This window comes from Haliotis rubra, unplaced genomic scaffold (genome assembly GCF_003918875.1).
Source record: "Haliotis rubra isolate DU_JTF1 unplaced genomic scaffold, ASM391887v1 Scf4, whole genome shotgun sequence".
Lineage (NCBI taxonomy): Eukaryota > Metazoa > Mollusca > Gastropoda > Lepetellida > Haliotidae > Haliotis > Haliotis rubra.
The window spans coordinates 4951156-4967708 of NW_025767079.1; the positions used below are offsets into that span (position 1 = coordinate 4951156).

Genomic DNA, 16553 nt, shown 5'->3' on the forward strand with positions numbered 1-16553 from the left:
GGTAAATGAGCACACACCTAGCACTGTGACTATGTGTCCCAGTCCAGCCAGCTTCGAATGGGTACCTCGTAAGGATGGGAAAGCCACATTAACTCAGTGCGCCTAGTGGCTGCATGAGTTATATGATCCCCAGGGAGTTGAGATTGGTAATATGATGTGCCGCTGAGATTGACATCCAACGGTCGATAGAAAAACAAAGAAGCGCTTTGAGTATGCATGTGGGATGGACTATACCCATATAATAATCCCAGCCAATATGGATAAAGTCGTTTGCGGTATACCATCACTCTTACCTAAATAATATCAGTGTAATATTATAGAGTAAGTGAGTGAGTATTGTTTTACGCCGCTTTTAGCAATATCACGGCGGGGTACATAGAAATGGGCTTCACACATTGTGTCCATGTTGGGAATTGAACCAGGGTCTTCGGCGTGACGAGCCAACGCTTTAACGATAAGGCTGCCCCACCGCCCCGTAATATCATAGAAACATAAGTAGTGCAAAACCAAGGAATAAAGTATCATAGATGTTTGTTTTTACAAAATACACATAAAATGATTTTTGTTGAAAACCCCCAGAGAGAACTAAAATGAAAGTAGCGAAAAATTACCCTATGGATGAAAAACACAAGACAATATGCTACACTACGTTTTCACAGTTTCAAATATAGAGAGAATCTCAACCGAGTGTCTTTCGATCTCCAATTTATCACCAATAGTTGATAAAGTTACAAATATCCGAGACTTGCCTTGGATATTTCTACTCCAAGAGTGATATATTTGATATCAGAAGACACGAGGGTGAGATTCTATTTATCATAAAAAGCACTCTTTTTCGATTAAAAATATACATCTCTGAACACGGTTTCCTCCATTAGACTTGCAGTGCACCGATGTCATAGCATTGTGACGTCATCAAGTTCATGACGTCATAGCATTGTCAATTCAATGTACAAAATCTACTGTCAAAATGATATCTCCTAGGAGATATCGTTTGATCTCACGAAATCAATATATCCCGTGGAACGGTTTTAGATGATAAAGAGGCAGCGGGGTAGCGTAGTGGTAAATGCGTTCGCCCGTCACACCGAAGACTCTGGTTTGATTCTCCAGTGTGTAAAGCCCATTTCTAGTGCCACGAAAACTGGTAGTGGTAGTGGCCAGGGTGACTCGATATCGCCCTGTCTATCATGATATTTTGATGTTATTATGAGCGCCGAAAGAGAATGACTAAATATTATTAAGAAAAGAGGTGAAAACTTACTACTTGCGAGTTTGAAAAAGAAAACATCTTTTAATAAATAAAATTATAGTTACAAAACCCTAAGAATTGTCTACGGTTGAATGTATAAGGTTAGCCTTTTTAAATAAATAGATTCGTTTCCCGTGGAACGCTCACATCATCAAAGAGTACGTCGTACGTTTCGTTTCTATTTCTATTTTCAAAATATAATATTCTGTAAATAAAACGCGTCTCGAACACACCACTCAGGAAGTGCCATGGTGCAAAACTGTAAGTAATAGATCGAGTATAGCCTGCAGTTACTTCCCTTGGCATGCGCACCACTAAACTGATCATCTCCTCCGTGTTATGGCTTCACCGGTAAAGACTTTCGAGCTTGTACACATTGCTGTTTGCTGATTTGATCCACGCAAATATGAACATGATCATTTACAAATTCATTTGTGTCTGTGTGCTGAATGCAAACAATGTTTCATATGCAGAGATTCAAGATAACATGTGTATTTGACTCTTAAAATAGCCAGATATTGCAATCAGCTGTTCACACGATTTCTCCCCGATCTGTGGGTGAGTTAGTTTTGAAAATCCTTTTCATAGCCACAATAAAAATAAAAACCATGAGGAAAAGTAAGATACAATGGAAGGGGACTTTGTGTCTTGAACGACAGCAGTGTTCGCTTCAAGGAGAACTCGTGGTGAGGTGATTTCCCCATAAACTCATTTAAAGAAAGTTTAATATCTCGAAAAACATTGATACAGATCTAATTCATTACCAACGTGCATCTAGATGCACAAGAAATAAATTTGTGGCCCGATAGGGTATAACAGGACAAACGTGTTAACTCCAGTACTGATCAAATTGTTGATATGTCACTTCCGGGTTCAAATCAACGTGTTTTTGATAACGCCTTAATTCGCACACTGAAATGAACTTGGGCACCATATCTTCGAATGTCATTCGCTGAAAACATTTCTTGGTACTTTTTTAAAGACATACATCCGCCGAGTCACGCCACAACAGCGTTCCTAGGCCATCGCTGGGTGAAGGAACTTTGGACCCGTCCTTTCAACTCTATCAGAACACAGCGGAGCGTCCTGGCCTGATCATGGCGAGTCGTAGATCAGTGTCGGAAAGGTACACTTGATGTCTTGATACATCAGTAGAATGTCCTGGAACAATTCTCTTTCTTTTATATGAATATTTTAATTTAGCGTTCATTCTTACGCCATGTTGTATTTGTGAATGATCTACCGCGGTCCCGGCATGGGCGCTGGTGTAGCTATTTATAGAAGGACGCCAGGCCTTAGTTAACCGACTCGTGACGTTCCATGAACGCCCAGACAGCTCAATATCCCTTTCATTCGTCGCTGTTCGACCATTTCCATGAAGCGCCTTGAGCCTTTGAGCAGGTGATCTGGATACTGGCGCTCTATAAATATATATAAATAATAAATATGAAAAAAAGATGCACGAAGTTGTTTTTCCTCATGTCCCAAAATGACAGGAGTAACTCGTGAATAGTGACCCCGTTATTTGCCGATTAACTAGAATGATATACGAGCGGTAACGAATGCAACAGTTCCTGGGTAGAATCGTTTAAATGGGCACCCGTAAAGAATGATAAAACAAGAAGCTTTGGGGTAATTTACAAAATGTCATAGTCCTAAGAAGAACACCCATTCCACTCCCATCCCGACCCCGCTGATGATAAATGACCATACTGTCCTTTAACGTGTGTAAAATTGTTCTGGTTGCATTTAAACATATAGATTAAAATCTAACATTTGTCCTGCCTAAGGGGTTGTGGGGTAGCCAAGTGGTTATAGCGTTCGCTCGTCACGCAGAAGACCAGCTAGATTCCCCACAAGGGTACAATGTGTGAAGCCCATTTCTGGTGTCCCCCGCCGTGATATTGTTGAAATAATGATAAACGCGGTGTAAATTCATGCTCACTAACTCGCTTTAAAAAATGTAATATGGTTCTTGTTTATGGACAAAATGGAGAATTGTATTTCTATCTGGATTCAGTGACTTATACTCACGTGGTAGGGGAATTGGAGGCGATGCTAGGTTAAACGAATTATATTTAGAATATTTCCATTGTAAATATGTAACATGAAAGTGATAAGATAAGTTATTTCAATTTTTCAACAGGATCAGTACACAGACTCTGGTGACCAACGGGATCAAGACAGAGACATACGGTTCGGCAACATTCCCATCTGGACTCTCATATGGTCTTGATCTGCGGACAAGTACGTTTGATGGTTGTTTAACACCGAATTCCATTCGAGATAATCCATTGATAGTTATCATTAGAACGACCCATGCCTCAGAGGGACTAAAAAGTTACCCATACTGTCGACCCGAGCCATCTTCATTAGACAAGGGAGTTGACTGACTATATAAGACCAGTTTCCTCCCTTGCCGAGCTAGGCTGGAAGTGTGAGCTACATTTTGGCGGGAGAAACGAGTATATGCATAGTCCAATACCAATCGCGAGACAAAATCAACATGGCGACCGCAGGGCACAACTTCGTCAATCGCAGAATTGTAAGTGCTTGTGTGCGGCCAAGAAGGAGTCCACAGATGATGTCCAATCGTTTCAAGAAGCTGATGCACCTGGCGATCAAAGAACTCGTATTATTACAGTAAATATCTTCATTCTCGACCAGATCATCTTGATATGGCGCTGCCTATTGTTTGAAGCAAATGCAAGTGATGTGAGAGTTGGGGGACATAACTCGTATAGGCTACTGGTGGTGTTGGATTGGGTCAGGAAACCTATTAACATGTCTCTGATTTGCCTGTCAGGATTTTCTTAAGAACCTATCGGATGACAAAGCAGACAGAACTTCTTCAAAGCAACTTCTTTGAGATACAATTTAGCGGCGTGGTTTCTGATTCTTTTGTCATTCAAGGCCGACTGAGGTTGCATAAACATCCCACAAACAGTGTTATATTCCACATTTAATGACACATATGTTATGTAACTGTTTTATGTTACAAACCAACTCCTTTGTATCCTATGAATTTGCTTTATATTGCAGGTCTAGTCAGCCCTATTGGAGTGTTCCGCCTCCTACTTCGTGGCCGAACGTTTGTGTTTTTTGAAACGGACAATCATCCTTCGTTCATGGACATCCAGACATTAAGTACTGGCAACCTAATTTTCACTGTCAGCGGAGAACTGAGTATTTCACCCAGCATGTACAACCCCAGGCTCCCAAAGTATCCAGCGGAGGTTCAGACAAGATTTGCATCTTTCCGAACATCGTCGTTTGTCTGGGAATCCATTCTGAAGGTACCTGGAGCCCCTCACGTGACAGCTAGTCTAAAAAATAACGGCGTTGTTGTGTCAAAGTCGACCAGGCGACCATGCCCGGTGCCAGATTGGTTTCGTGAAAAGTTCGGCCGACTGTACAACAAGGATCCTGGGGTTACCTTCAGGAAGGTGGAGACAACTCCTATCAAGATGTGCAGGGGAGTTAACTCTAATCCTTACATGGTAACAGTTAAAAGTCGGGATATCGATTCGAACCAACACACGAATACGGGTTTGTACCTACAGTACTGTCTTGACGCTCTTGGTGATCATTTGTTCAGGAACAAGATACAGTGCGAATTAAACACCGAGTCACTCCTCCTCAAATCGGCTACCTTCCTCCACGGGGGTGAGAGTGAGATGGCTGATGTGTTGGCTGTTGAATTCTGGGATGATGAAACTGATGCTGACATGATATGTTTTAATATTGTCAAGTCAGGAATCAGCATCTACCAGGCTCGTATATGTTTTTATCGATATGATGATATATTTGAACAAACCTGCAGACTCTAGCGTCACATTTCAAAGTATAGAACTTTACTGTAAGCAGAAAACTGTGATTTGGATATGTTTATTCCAGGAACATTTTTGTTTACGTTTAGCGTCGTGCTTTCCCTTGAATTTGCAGGGGACACAAGAAATTGGATTCACACGTGACGAGCTTTAATCGCCGAACTACCCCTCCACCCGCACACAGTGCCGACGAAGTACAAGTGTTGTCTTGGGATTAACTCCTCTATAATCCTGTTCTAACGCGTTATGTTAGCATTGGAACATATATACATGGAAGATTGGAAGATCTTTGCATCTCCTTGACAATGTATTGTTGTACTTGTAACACTGTTACAAAGGTATGTAACTTTGGATCACGTCTTTGCAACGTTTATGGTAACAGGATGTGCCACCTTGGATGACGTGCCTACCACGGTGTAACAATGGGCTACTTTTTTCAACGTCCTTGAGAACACGATGCTAAAATTTGGTTTAACTCAATCGGAAGCTTGTTCAGCAAGAGCAGCATATATCTGTATTAGTATGTGTTCACCATACTGGCTTTGTATCCTGTAGTAAAGTGCCCTTTTCCAACCTTGTGCCTATTGCTATCCTTTTCACAAGGAGCGAACCCGTAAAGATCCGGGTTAGAATTTGTCTTTAGTAACCCTTGTCGTAAGAGGCGACTAACAGGATCGGGTCGTCAGGCGATTATTTACAGACCGCAGTCATATACCTGGAATACTGTTGAGTGCGTCGTTAAACAGCAAACCAACCAACCAACCACAAGGCTAAATCCTTCACATACAGGTTATGTGTAGATATACAGCGCGAACAAAATGAAAGGTCCAAAAAGTTTCCCAATGGATGAAAAACCAAAGACAAAATTCAGATTCTACGTTTTCATAGTTTTTAATATATGTAGACACTTAAAGAAACACACACAAAATCATCCACAGCTATTTGATAAGCTAGAAAGTGAAATGAAATTTGAAGAAATGAAAGAAAGCAGTAAAACAATGAAAACTAAGAAAGGGTTGTGGCCAAGGTTACTCTATATCGCCCTGTCTTTTCATCCTCGTTGCGGAAACGTTTGATATTAGTATGAGCGCCTAAAGACATTGCAGAGAGAACCAGACAAGTGAAGAATATGAATGAAGACAGTGTGCAGATAACTCACTTTTCTTCTGAATTATGCTTAATATTGACATTTTGCCTTCTTTGTGTAGCTTATCAAGATAACTAAAAAGTTTGAAAAAAGAAGCTATTTCGATGGTTTTCATGCTAGCACTAATATGAAACTGTCAAATCTGTCAGGATTTCGAGTATAACTATCATTCAGAAGAGTTTAAAGTATCACAATAGGATTTAACTTTATTTCAGATAGGGTTGCTGATATAATACAAAGAAAAGGGGGAAATACTAAGTACTAACTGACGACTTGCTAGCTGGAAAAAGTGACATTAAAGAGAAAGACAATTTGAAGTTCACACTCGGATTTACTGACATTTAGATACCCCCCCCCCTGCAATTTATGTGCAAAGTAAGCGAACCTCCCCTGCATGTCATGTACAACATCGATGACCCCGACCCCCATATTTTTATGCATAATTTTAAATTAGTTATATTTTCAAAATTTATGACACCCCCACCCCATCCGTACATACGTGCAAAATTGATGACCCTCCCACCTCCCTAGAACAAAATGTATGATGTGAGTGAGTGAGTTAATATTTAACGTCACATCGGCAATATCTCAGCCATATCGTGACGAGTATGATGTATGTATGTATGTATGTATGTATGTATGTATGTATGTATGTATGTATGTATGTATGTATGTATGTATGTATGTATGTATGTATGTATGTATGTATGGATGGATGGATGGATGTATGTATGTATGGATGTATGTATGGATGTATGTATGGATGGATGGATGGTGTCTCGAACACACTGTAAATAAAGCGATCGAATATAGCCTGCAGTTCCTTCCCTTTGTATGCGCACCACCAAGCTGAACATCTCGTGTCATATCCGGGTTATGGCTTCGCCGGTAAGGACTTTCGGGCTAATATACAGAAGCTAATTTGGTTCATGAAAATATGAACATGATAATTTACAAATTCATCTGTATTTGTGTGCCGAATGCCTACAATGCTGCTTGTGGAGAGATTCAAGATAACGTATATATTTGACTCGTACAATGGCCAGACATTGCGATTTGTGGATCTTGAATAATATCTCTATAGATCTAATTCATTACCAACGTACACCCACATGCACAAGAAATATATTAATGGTCCGATAGAGCATAACAGGACAAGGTGCGTACTCTAGTACGGATTTGTTGACATGTAACTTAAGGGTTCAGGTCTTTGTGATTTTGATAAACTTCGCATTCTGAATTGAAATTTGAGACAGGCCGCCTGCTGCGGCACCACAATTTCAAACATCATTGACTGAGAACCATTTTTCTTATTTTTCTTTAAGCCATAAATTCGCCGAGTCACGCCACAACAGCTTTTCTGGGTCATCGCTTGGCAAGGTACTTTGGACCTGTCCTTTCAACTACAACAGAACACAGTGGAGCGTCCTGGCCTGACCATGGCGACTCGCAAATCAGTTTCGGAAAGGTACATTTGATGTCTTGTTACAAGCATTTGTTCAGTAGAATGTCCTCTTTCTTTTATACGAGTATGCTTTCAATCTTACGCTTTGATGTATATCAACAGCGGTCTCCGGTATGGGCGAGTGTAGCTATTTTTAGACATGGTTGACCGACCCCTGACGTTCCATTAACGCGCAGACGCCTCGGTTATAGCCCGGGAAAGCCACATTTAAGATAAACAGAGTGGAAAATGGTGTGGCTCAACCGGCAATGGGCATGGTTGAGTGATCTCGTGAATGTGGCACTCCCCTCATTGCGCTATTAACTAATCCATGTTACCGTAAATAATGTGAAATATTCATTATGTAAAATCTATAAATCCAGTTGAATTGTTCGTGGAGAAAAGTCTTTTAAGCATTTTAACTTATGGGAGGGTCAATTTAAAGTTTTATCCTTTTCTGATAGCTGTTTGAGATAAGAGCTATGGTTGCTTCATTTATTATGTTTACATTCATGCTAAAAACTCAACAACAACAACAAATTAGAAGAATGACCATTTATTGCACAAATATAAATATAAACCGCCACATATGTGACGCCTAACTCTTTCCATTTCATAGCCCTTTTTAAGCAAAATTTATGACTAGATTTTCCAAAATCAGTATTTTTGCCACCGCTGCGGTAATGACATTTTGTTTAAAGTTGAAACGTCACAAAAAAATTGATGGAAAATTCTTGTCCAAACTTGTCTGCTGATGCAATATACATGTATTAATCTTATAAACCAAAGTAGTTTACATGAAAACATAAAATATAATACAAATAAAATTGTCTTAAGGGCTAAAGCTCAAATTGCCCTTTTCCATAGAATGACCCATTAGCATGTATCATTTTATCTCAGAACATATGTTATCATATGTTAACTAAAACCTTCAGCGAGAATAAAGAAGCCGCCCATCAAATGTTAACCAAACAAAGGACAAGTTACCAAAGCAATTTTAATCCATTGTGATCAATGGGTGACGCTTATTTGAAAAAAACGGTATTGATTGCCTTACTCGTTGTGGCTCTCGCGGCGATTCGCGGCACCGAGGTTTGTACTTGAAATGTGGCTTTAGCGGCAATTGGTATGTTTCAAATATTGCTTTCCCGGGCGGACACCGATGCCTCCATATCCCCCAGTCTAAGTAAACTTAGGCTCAGTATTAATCGTTACTGGTTAGCTGACGCGACCTTCTACTAGGGTTTGTTAGACTCAGTATAGCAGTGTAACGAATAATACTGAGCCTAAGTTTATTTAGCTGCAATATCCCTTTCATTCGTCGACTCTCGGTCCTTTCCGGAACATGCGTGAAGAGGTTTCTGAATGACACGAGGTACTGACGAATGGTGCCCGTTATTTGGCGATTAACCGGAATGATACAAGGGGTAACGAATGACACAATTGTTTTAGTAGAACCGTTTAAATGGGCACCCGTAAAAATGCTGAAAACGGGTACTCATGACATTAGTAATTTACTAGATAATATAGTGCTGAGAAGAACACCCACACCACTCCCACAATGAACCCCGTTGATAATAAATTACCAGTCCGCCCTATAACGCGTGGAAAATTGATATAGTTGGATTAAAAACATTCACTCCTATTTTTCTCTTAAAGTCACGTATGACAAATATATACACTCTTCGGAAACAGAAACGCGTAGGAGATTTTGAGAATATAGGACTCATGTAGCTGCGGCAAAAAAGAATACAAATATAATATATTTTCCAAAAACCTCATCTTTGTGTGATTGTAAACAGCTTCAGCGCCCAAAAGCGGCAATTTTAATCTTTTCCCTCGTTTTTGAAGCGTTTGAAGAAATTTTCGCCAAAACGCTACCAAGAAAACATGCAAAGCAAAATGCACGTGCAAGTAAGCGGAAAATCATGCGTATCGATCACTATAAAAAGGCAAACGTTGTGTTTAAATTTGGCATTCGTTTTTGCCAGGAAAAGAGGAAATCATCATGCCACGACTGAGTGCCGCCATTCGAAACATCGCCAAAGGCCGCCTTGAAGCAGTCTGCAGTTGCTCGACATTTATTCGTTCATCAGAGTATCATATCCCGCCATATCATGCCTTTCCTGCAGACCAATTCCGCCCAAGATCGCCCGTGAAGCGAAGCGGCCGTCCAAGAGTTACCACCCAAGCCCAGGACCGCTACATTCGGGCTGCTCACTTGCGTCAGCCGTGGAGACTGCACAACGCATCCCTGGTTTGAGAAGAATTTCTGACCAAAGTGTCAGGAATCGATTGCTGGTGGGGATTCGACCAAGAAGGCCCAGGAAAGGCCCCTGTTTTCATAGACTTCAATCGGTACACTCCGGAACTGGAACTTTAGACACTGGAGACGAGTCTGGTTCAGTGATTCATCACGATTTCATTTTCACCGGATGGAAGACAGCGTGTTTACCGTCGAAGCAATTAACGTTTTGCCCCTAATTGCATTCGACAAGTCAACAGATTCGGTGGAGGCAGTGTCAGGGGTGTGGTTCTATATCCAACACACACAGATCTGATTTAGTGGTGGTTCAGGATACACCTACGAAGTCCTTGCACGTCACATGCTTCCGATTATGGACCGACAGAGCGAGTTGTTCCAGCATGACAACGCTACTTCACATACAGCACGCGTCGCGGTCCGCTACCTTGCCAATTCTAATGTCAGTGTCTTGCCTTGGCCTTCCCGATTAAACTTCCACAACTGGCCTCGCATTGCATGAAGAACCGTGTCTGTTCCGAGACGGTGCCAAACAGTAATTGCTGCCAATGGTGGCCATACAAAGTACTGACTTTGACGCCATCTTGTGAACTCAAGTAAACAGAAACACAATAATAGCGAACTCTTTGTCTATAAACGCGTCACCTTTTTAACATCGAATTAAATGAAATAATTGCCCTTAATCTAACGCAATAAATCCTTCTAAAATGGCTTATGTGTTTCTTTTTACAAACACACACACACACAAAATTGTGGATTGTAATTCTATCTGAACACAGTGACTTTTAGAAACGTGTTCAGCTAGGGGATTGTGGGTATTTGTAATGCGGAAGATCTAGATATTTCCATTTTTAACATTTAACATGAAAATGATACGAATTCTGGTTAAGATGTTGAGGTGTGGTAATCACAAGTCCTTGTACTTTGTCAACAGGGTACAGATACAGACTTTGGTGACCAAGGGGGTCCAGACAGAGACACACGGTTCGGCAACATTCCCATCTGGACTCTCAGATGGTCTTGATCTTCGGACAAGTACGTTGGTTGGTTGATCTTTTAAGATAATAAACTTATAGTTATCCTTAGCAACGATCCAGGCCACAGGGGTCTCCTAACACATAAGAAGGTCGCCGTTATAGTCGACCCGAGCTATAGCGTCGCCTCTTACGACCGGCACAGGCTTCTTCGTGAGACAAGGTCGTTGACTGACTGACAGTTTCCTGCCTTGCCGAGCTAGGCTGGAATTACCAATAATATTGTGGCTGAAATGCCATTCAAGATAATAAACTTATAGTTATCATTAGCAACGATCTATACCTCCGAGGTATTTTGAAACATTACAACATCACGGAGCCATCACGGAGCCTTTCGACCAGAACAGGCTGAAGCATCTTCCTGAGACAAGGTCGTTGACTCACTATAGAAGTCCTGTTTTCTCCCTTGCCGAGCTAGGCTGGAATTATGAGTTATATTTTGGAGAAATCAACATGGCGGCAGCAGGACACAACTTCGCCAATCCTAGAATGTTAAGAGACCGTGTTCTGTCACATGAGTGTTGACGAATTATTTTCCAAGTCTTTTCAAGAGCTGTGGTGATGTGATGTAAGGACTTGCAGAATTACAATAAAGGGATGTTGTTTATCGGCCAGGTCGTCGTGAAACCCATAACGATTGCATTAACTGTGAAGATACGGGTTAGATTTGGTCTCAAGCAACTCATGCTTGTTGTAAGAGGCGACTAACGGGATCGGGTGGTCAGGCTCTCTGACTTGGTTGACACATGTCATCAGTTCCCAGTTGCGTAGATCAATGCTGATGCTGTTGATCACTGGATTGTCTGGTCCAGATTCGATAGCTGGAATAATGCCAAAACGTTTGGGGTGATGTGGCGCCGCCAATTGGTTTGGAGCAAATGGGAGAGGTGGGGGGCAACTCGTATAAGCGACTAAACTTTTTGAGTTAAATTGGATTGTGTGACAAGATTTTCTCAAGAACCTATGGGATGACAAAGTAAACACAACCTGTGGATAACAACTTTCTTTGAGATACAATAGTGTATCCTGACTCTTTTGTTAAGCATGGACGAATGAGATTGAAGAAACATTCCATAATATAGCGTTATATCCCACACTCGACATTCATCTACTTGCAGGTTGAGAAACAAATGGTAAGCTACAACCAAACTGTTCTCTATCCAATGGATTTGTTATATATTGCAGGCCTAGTCAGCCCTATTGGAGTGTTCCGCCTCCTACTTCGTGGTCGAACGTTTGTGTTTTTGGAGACGGACAAGCATCCACCGTTCATGGACAACGATAAATTAACTACAGACAAACTACTTTTCCTTGTCAGCGGAGAACTGAGTCTCTCATCCAGCATGTACAACCCGAGACTGCCAAAGTATCCAGCGGAGGTTCAGACAAGATTTGCATCTTTCCGAACATCGTCGTTTGTCTGGGAATCAATTCTGAAGGTACCTGGAGCCCCTCACGTGACAGCTAGTCTAAAAAATAATGGCGTTGCTGTGTCAAAGTCGACCAGAAGACCATGCCCGGTACCAGATTGGTTTCGGGAAAAGTTCGGCCAACTGTACAACAAGGATCCTGGGGTTACCTTCAGGAAGGTGGAGACAACTCCTATCAAGATGTGCAGGGGAGTTAACTCTAATCCCTACTTGGTAACAGTTAAAAGTCGGGATATCGACGTGAACCAACACACGAACGCGGTTTTGTACCTACAGTACTGTCTTGACGCTCTGGATGATCATTTGTTCAGGAACAAAATACAGTGCGAATTAAACACCGAGTCACTCCTCCTCAAATCGGCTTCCTTCCTCCATATGGGTGAGAGTGAGGTGGCTGATGTGTTGGCTGTTGAATTCTGGGATGATGAAACTGATGCTGACATGATATGTTTTAATATTGTCAAGTCAGGAATCAGCATCTACCAGGCTCGTATACGTTTTTATCGATATGATGATATATTTGAACAAACCAGCAGACTCTAGCGTCACATTTCAAAGTATGGAACTATACTGTAAGCAGAAAACTGTGGTTTAAATAGCTTTATTCCAGGAAACATTTTTATTGGGCGAGTTTACGTTGGTCGTCGTGCTTTTCTTTGAATCGGCATCACCACAACGTTTCAAGTGTGAATGTGAGTGAGTGAGTGTAGGTTTACGCAATATCACGCCAGGGGACACCAGAAATGGGTTTTACACATTGTACGTGGGTTTTCGGCGTGACGAGCGAATGCTTTAATCGCTAGGCTACCCCTCCGACCGCACAAAGTTTCAACTAAGAACAAGTGTTGTATTTGGATTAACGCCTCTATAATCCTGTTCTAACGCGTTATGTTAGCATTGGAATATGGAAGATTGGAAGATCTTTGCATCTCCTTGACAATGTATTGTTTTACTTGTAACACTGTTACAAAGGTATGTAACTTTGGATCAACGTCTTTGCAACGTTTTAGGTAACATGATGTGCCACTTTGGATTACCTTCCTGCCACGGTATAGCAATGCACTACTTTTGTCAACGTCCTTGAGAACACGATGCTAACATTTGGTTTAACTCAATTCTTAGCTTGAATCGAGTAATACCTGTATATATCTGTATCACTATGTTTTCACCATATGGGCTTTGTAGTAAAGTGCCCTTTTCCCACCTTATGCCTATTGTTATCTGTTTCACAAGGAGCGAACCCTCAGTAACCCTTGTCGTAAGAGGCGACTAACGGGATCGGGTGGTCAGGCTCGCTGACATGACTGACACATGTCAGCATATCCCAGTTGCGTAGATCAATGGTCATGCTGTTGATCACTGGATTGTCTGGTTCAGACTCGATTATTTACACACCGCTGCCACAAAGCTGGAATAGTGCTGAGTCGGCCTTATAAGGAGAGTGTTAGAGAAAACCACTAATGCCGAGCGCAAGGCAGGGAAATAACCAGTACCGACAATTGGTTTATCAGGATCACGGAGGCAGGACAACATCCGATATCAATATCCGTCATAACTGACTGACTGACTGAGTTTTAGTTTTACGCCGCTTTTAGCAATATTTCAGCAACATCACGGCGGGGGGACACCTGAAATGGGCTTCACACATTGTACCCACCGTCATAACTTCAGTGTACTCGACACAACAGGACATCTTTTAACTAGACCTTCTCTCTAACTGGACGGGTGTTTTCGATCCTTCATAATTTATTATCATCCAACATTTCTTAACTTCACATACAATAAGTGTACATTATCCCCAACTGGCCCCTTGAGTGACTATATGCAGTAATGTATTCCACATGACTGGGTATCCACACCAAACTGATTGATGTTAACGGACAATAACTCATACCTTAACACTGAGGTAAGGCTGTCTGCTATAACATGTTAAACGTGAAACTTTTTCCAAATTTGTGCAAACGGCGTAATCCGTTTTGTGTTGTGTTACGCCGTTTACACAATTTAATTTTTTATATTTTGAGCATAAACTGACACGTATTACATGTGTTTGCATTATGCCACCACTCCTACCTGAAAATCACTCAGTCTTAAATTATAGAAACATAAGTAATCCAAAAACCAGGAAATCAGTGTCATATTTTCAAAGGACCCAATATGCACATTAAGGTTCTAGATGTACGGTTCAATCCCAAAAGACAGACCTCCCAAAAGACAGACCGCCCATAAGACAGACTCAATGAGTACACTAATTAGCTGAGCCATGCTGTCCACCCTTATTTAATTAATGAGCTGACCCACAGTCACTACATAGTATATTAACAACTCACTCCTATCTCCTGTGCCTTTCTCAAAACATATTACTAACCCTTTTTACTGAACACAACAGAATAGAGCCGAAATTTTATTGTAAAAAAGCACATATAGTGAGTCTTTAGTGACACAGAGAACATACAGCATATTGATACATATTAAAACATTGAACAAAGTCCAGTTTTGATAAATTTGGCAACTCTAGAGTTAAGTGGTGAATAATCACATTTCATTAGATTAACAAATTTTTCAATTTAGGATGTTTACAGAAATATTTCGTAAGAAATTGATTTCTGAGGGCATTTAGTGCTGGACAGTATAATTAAATGTGAAGTTCATCACAGACATCTAAATTAACTCTATGTTTCCATTCTTTACAACACAATGACTTTTTTCCTATGACTTTTCCCCGATCACCCTTCTAGACGGCTACCTGTATGCCAAGAGCTGGGTGAAAGGAGAAAATGATGATGTTCAGGTGACTTTCTAATAAGTGTTATCTGTGCAATGACAAACATGTGATGTAACATAATATGGTGCTTGGTCTCATATGTTTGATAGGTACATGTATATAAAAAAAAATTGTTGATAATATTCACAAGTAAATGTGATCTGGCAAATATATGTTGATGTACATATATGTCGATGCAATATGTCTTAATTTAAAAATCATAATTCATTACAAGAATTGATTAAACTACGGTTAATACATAATGGGTTTTTTATCTGGGCTCATACCATTATTATTAAGGGTACAGCTTAATTAAGCCTTAAAATGTGTTGTTTTAAGCGGTCTGTCTTTTGGGAGGTCTGTCTTATGGGAAGATACCAGATATACAGCGAGAACTAAATGAAAGGACCAAAAAATCACCCGATGGATGAAAAACCAAAGACAATATTCACCTTCATCATTTTCATAGTTTCTACCATATGTAGACACAAAAAGAAACACAAAAAACTAATACACTGATATATTGATAAGCTAGAAAATGAAATGAATTGTGAAGAAATGAAAGGAAGCAGTAAAACAATGAAAACTAAGAAAGGGGTTGTGGCCAAGGTTACTCTATATCGCCCTGTCTTTTCATCCTCGTTGCCGAAACGTTTGATATTAGTATGAGCGCCTGAAGACATTGCAGAGAGGACCAGAGAATTGAAGAATATGAATGAGGACAGTGTGCAGATAACTCACTTCTCTTCTGAATTATGCTTAATATTGACATTTTGCCTTTTTTGTATAGCTTATCGAGATAACTTAAACACATAACACACAACATGAAACTGTAAGTAGTTAGAGTATCATTCAGTAGAGTTTGACGTATTGAGTATCACAATAGGAGTAAACTTCAGATTTAAGACTGTTGGTTATATAATACTGAGAAAAGACGGGAAAATACTGACTTCTTGCTAGCTCAAAAAAGAGAACATTCTGTTTTATAGATAAAATTATAGTTACCAAACCAAAGGATAATCTACCGTAGTATGTGTGTATGGATGGATGTGAAGATGGAGGTAATGATGGATGGATGGATGGATGGTGTCTTGAACATTCTATTCAGGAAGTGCCAAAGTGCAATACTGTAAATATAGAGATCGAATATAGCATACAATTGCTTCCCTTTGCTTCCGATCTGTGTGACACACGAGTTCCCCATAAACTCATGAAAAGAATATCAGACGAAATCTTATCTTGAGTAATATATTTATAGGTCTAATTCATTACCAACGCACATCCGGATGCACAAGAAATACATTTATGGCCCGATAGAGCGTAACAGGACAAGGTGCGTACTCTAGTACTGATTTGTTGACATGCCACTTCCGGGTTCAGGTCTATGTG

General features: G+C 40.6%; 2 protein-coding genes across 4 annotated transcripts; both read left to right on the forward strand.

Moving 5' to 3' along the window:
• Nucleotides 1-1539: 1539 nt before the first annotated feature.
• Nucleotides 1540-5656, forward strand: LOC124287057. Of its 2 annotated transcripts, none has more exons than XM_046723529.1 (4): nt 1540-1603; nt 2235-2378; nt 3399-3499; nt 4295-5656. In XM_046723529.1, exons 1-4 carry the CDS (start codon nt 1557-1559, stop codon nt 5080-5082), a joined length of 1080 nt encoding a protein of 359 aa, XP_046579485.1. In that variant the 5' UTR covers nt 1540-1556; the 3' UTR covers nt 5083-5656. The 2 variants fall into 2 exon arrangements, with proteins under 2 accessions (XP_046579485.1, XP_046579486.1); XM_046723530.1 differs by lacking the exon at nt 1540-1603 and adding an exon at nt 1610-1810.
• Nucleotides 5285-13604, forward strand: LOC124287059. Of its 2 annotated transcripts, none has more exons than XM_046723531.1 (4): nt 5285-5420; nt 7555-7697; nt 10871-10971; nt 12156-13604. In XM_046723531.1, exons 2-4 carry the CDS (start codon nt 7669-7671, stop codon nt 12941-12943), a joined length of 918 nt encoding a protein of 305 aa, XP_046579487.1. In that variant the 5' UTR covers nt 5285-5420; nt 7555-7668; the 3' UTR covers nt 12944-13604. The 2 variants fall into 2 exon arrangements, with proteins under 2 accessions (XP_046579487.1, XP_046579488.1); XM_046723532.1 differs by lacking the exon at nt 5285-5420 and adding an exon at nt 6958-7117.
• The last annotated feature ends 2949 nt before the right edge of the window (nt 13605-16553 follow it).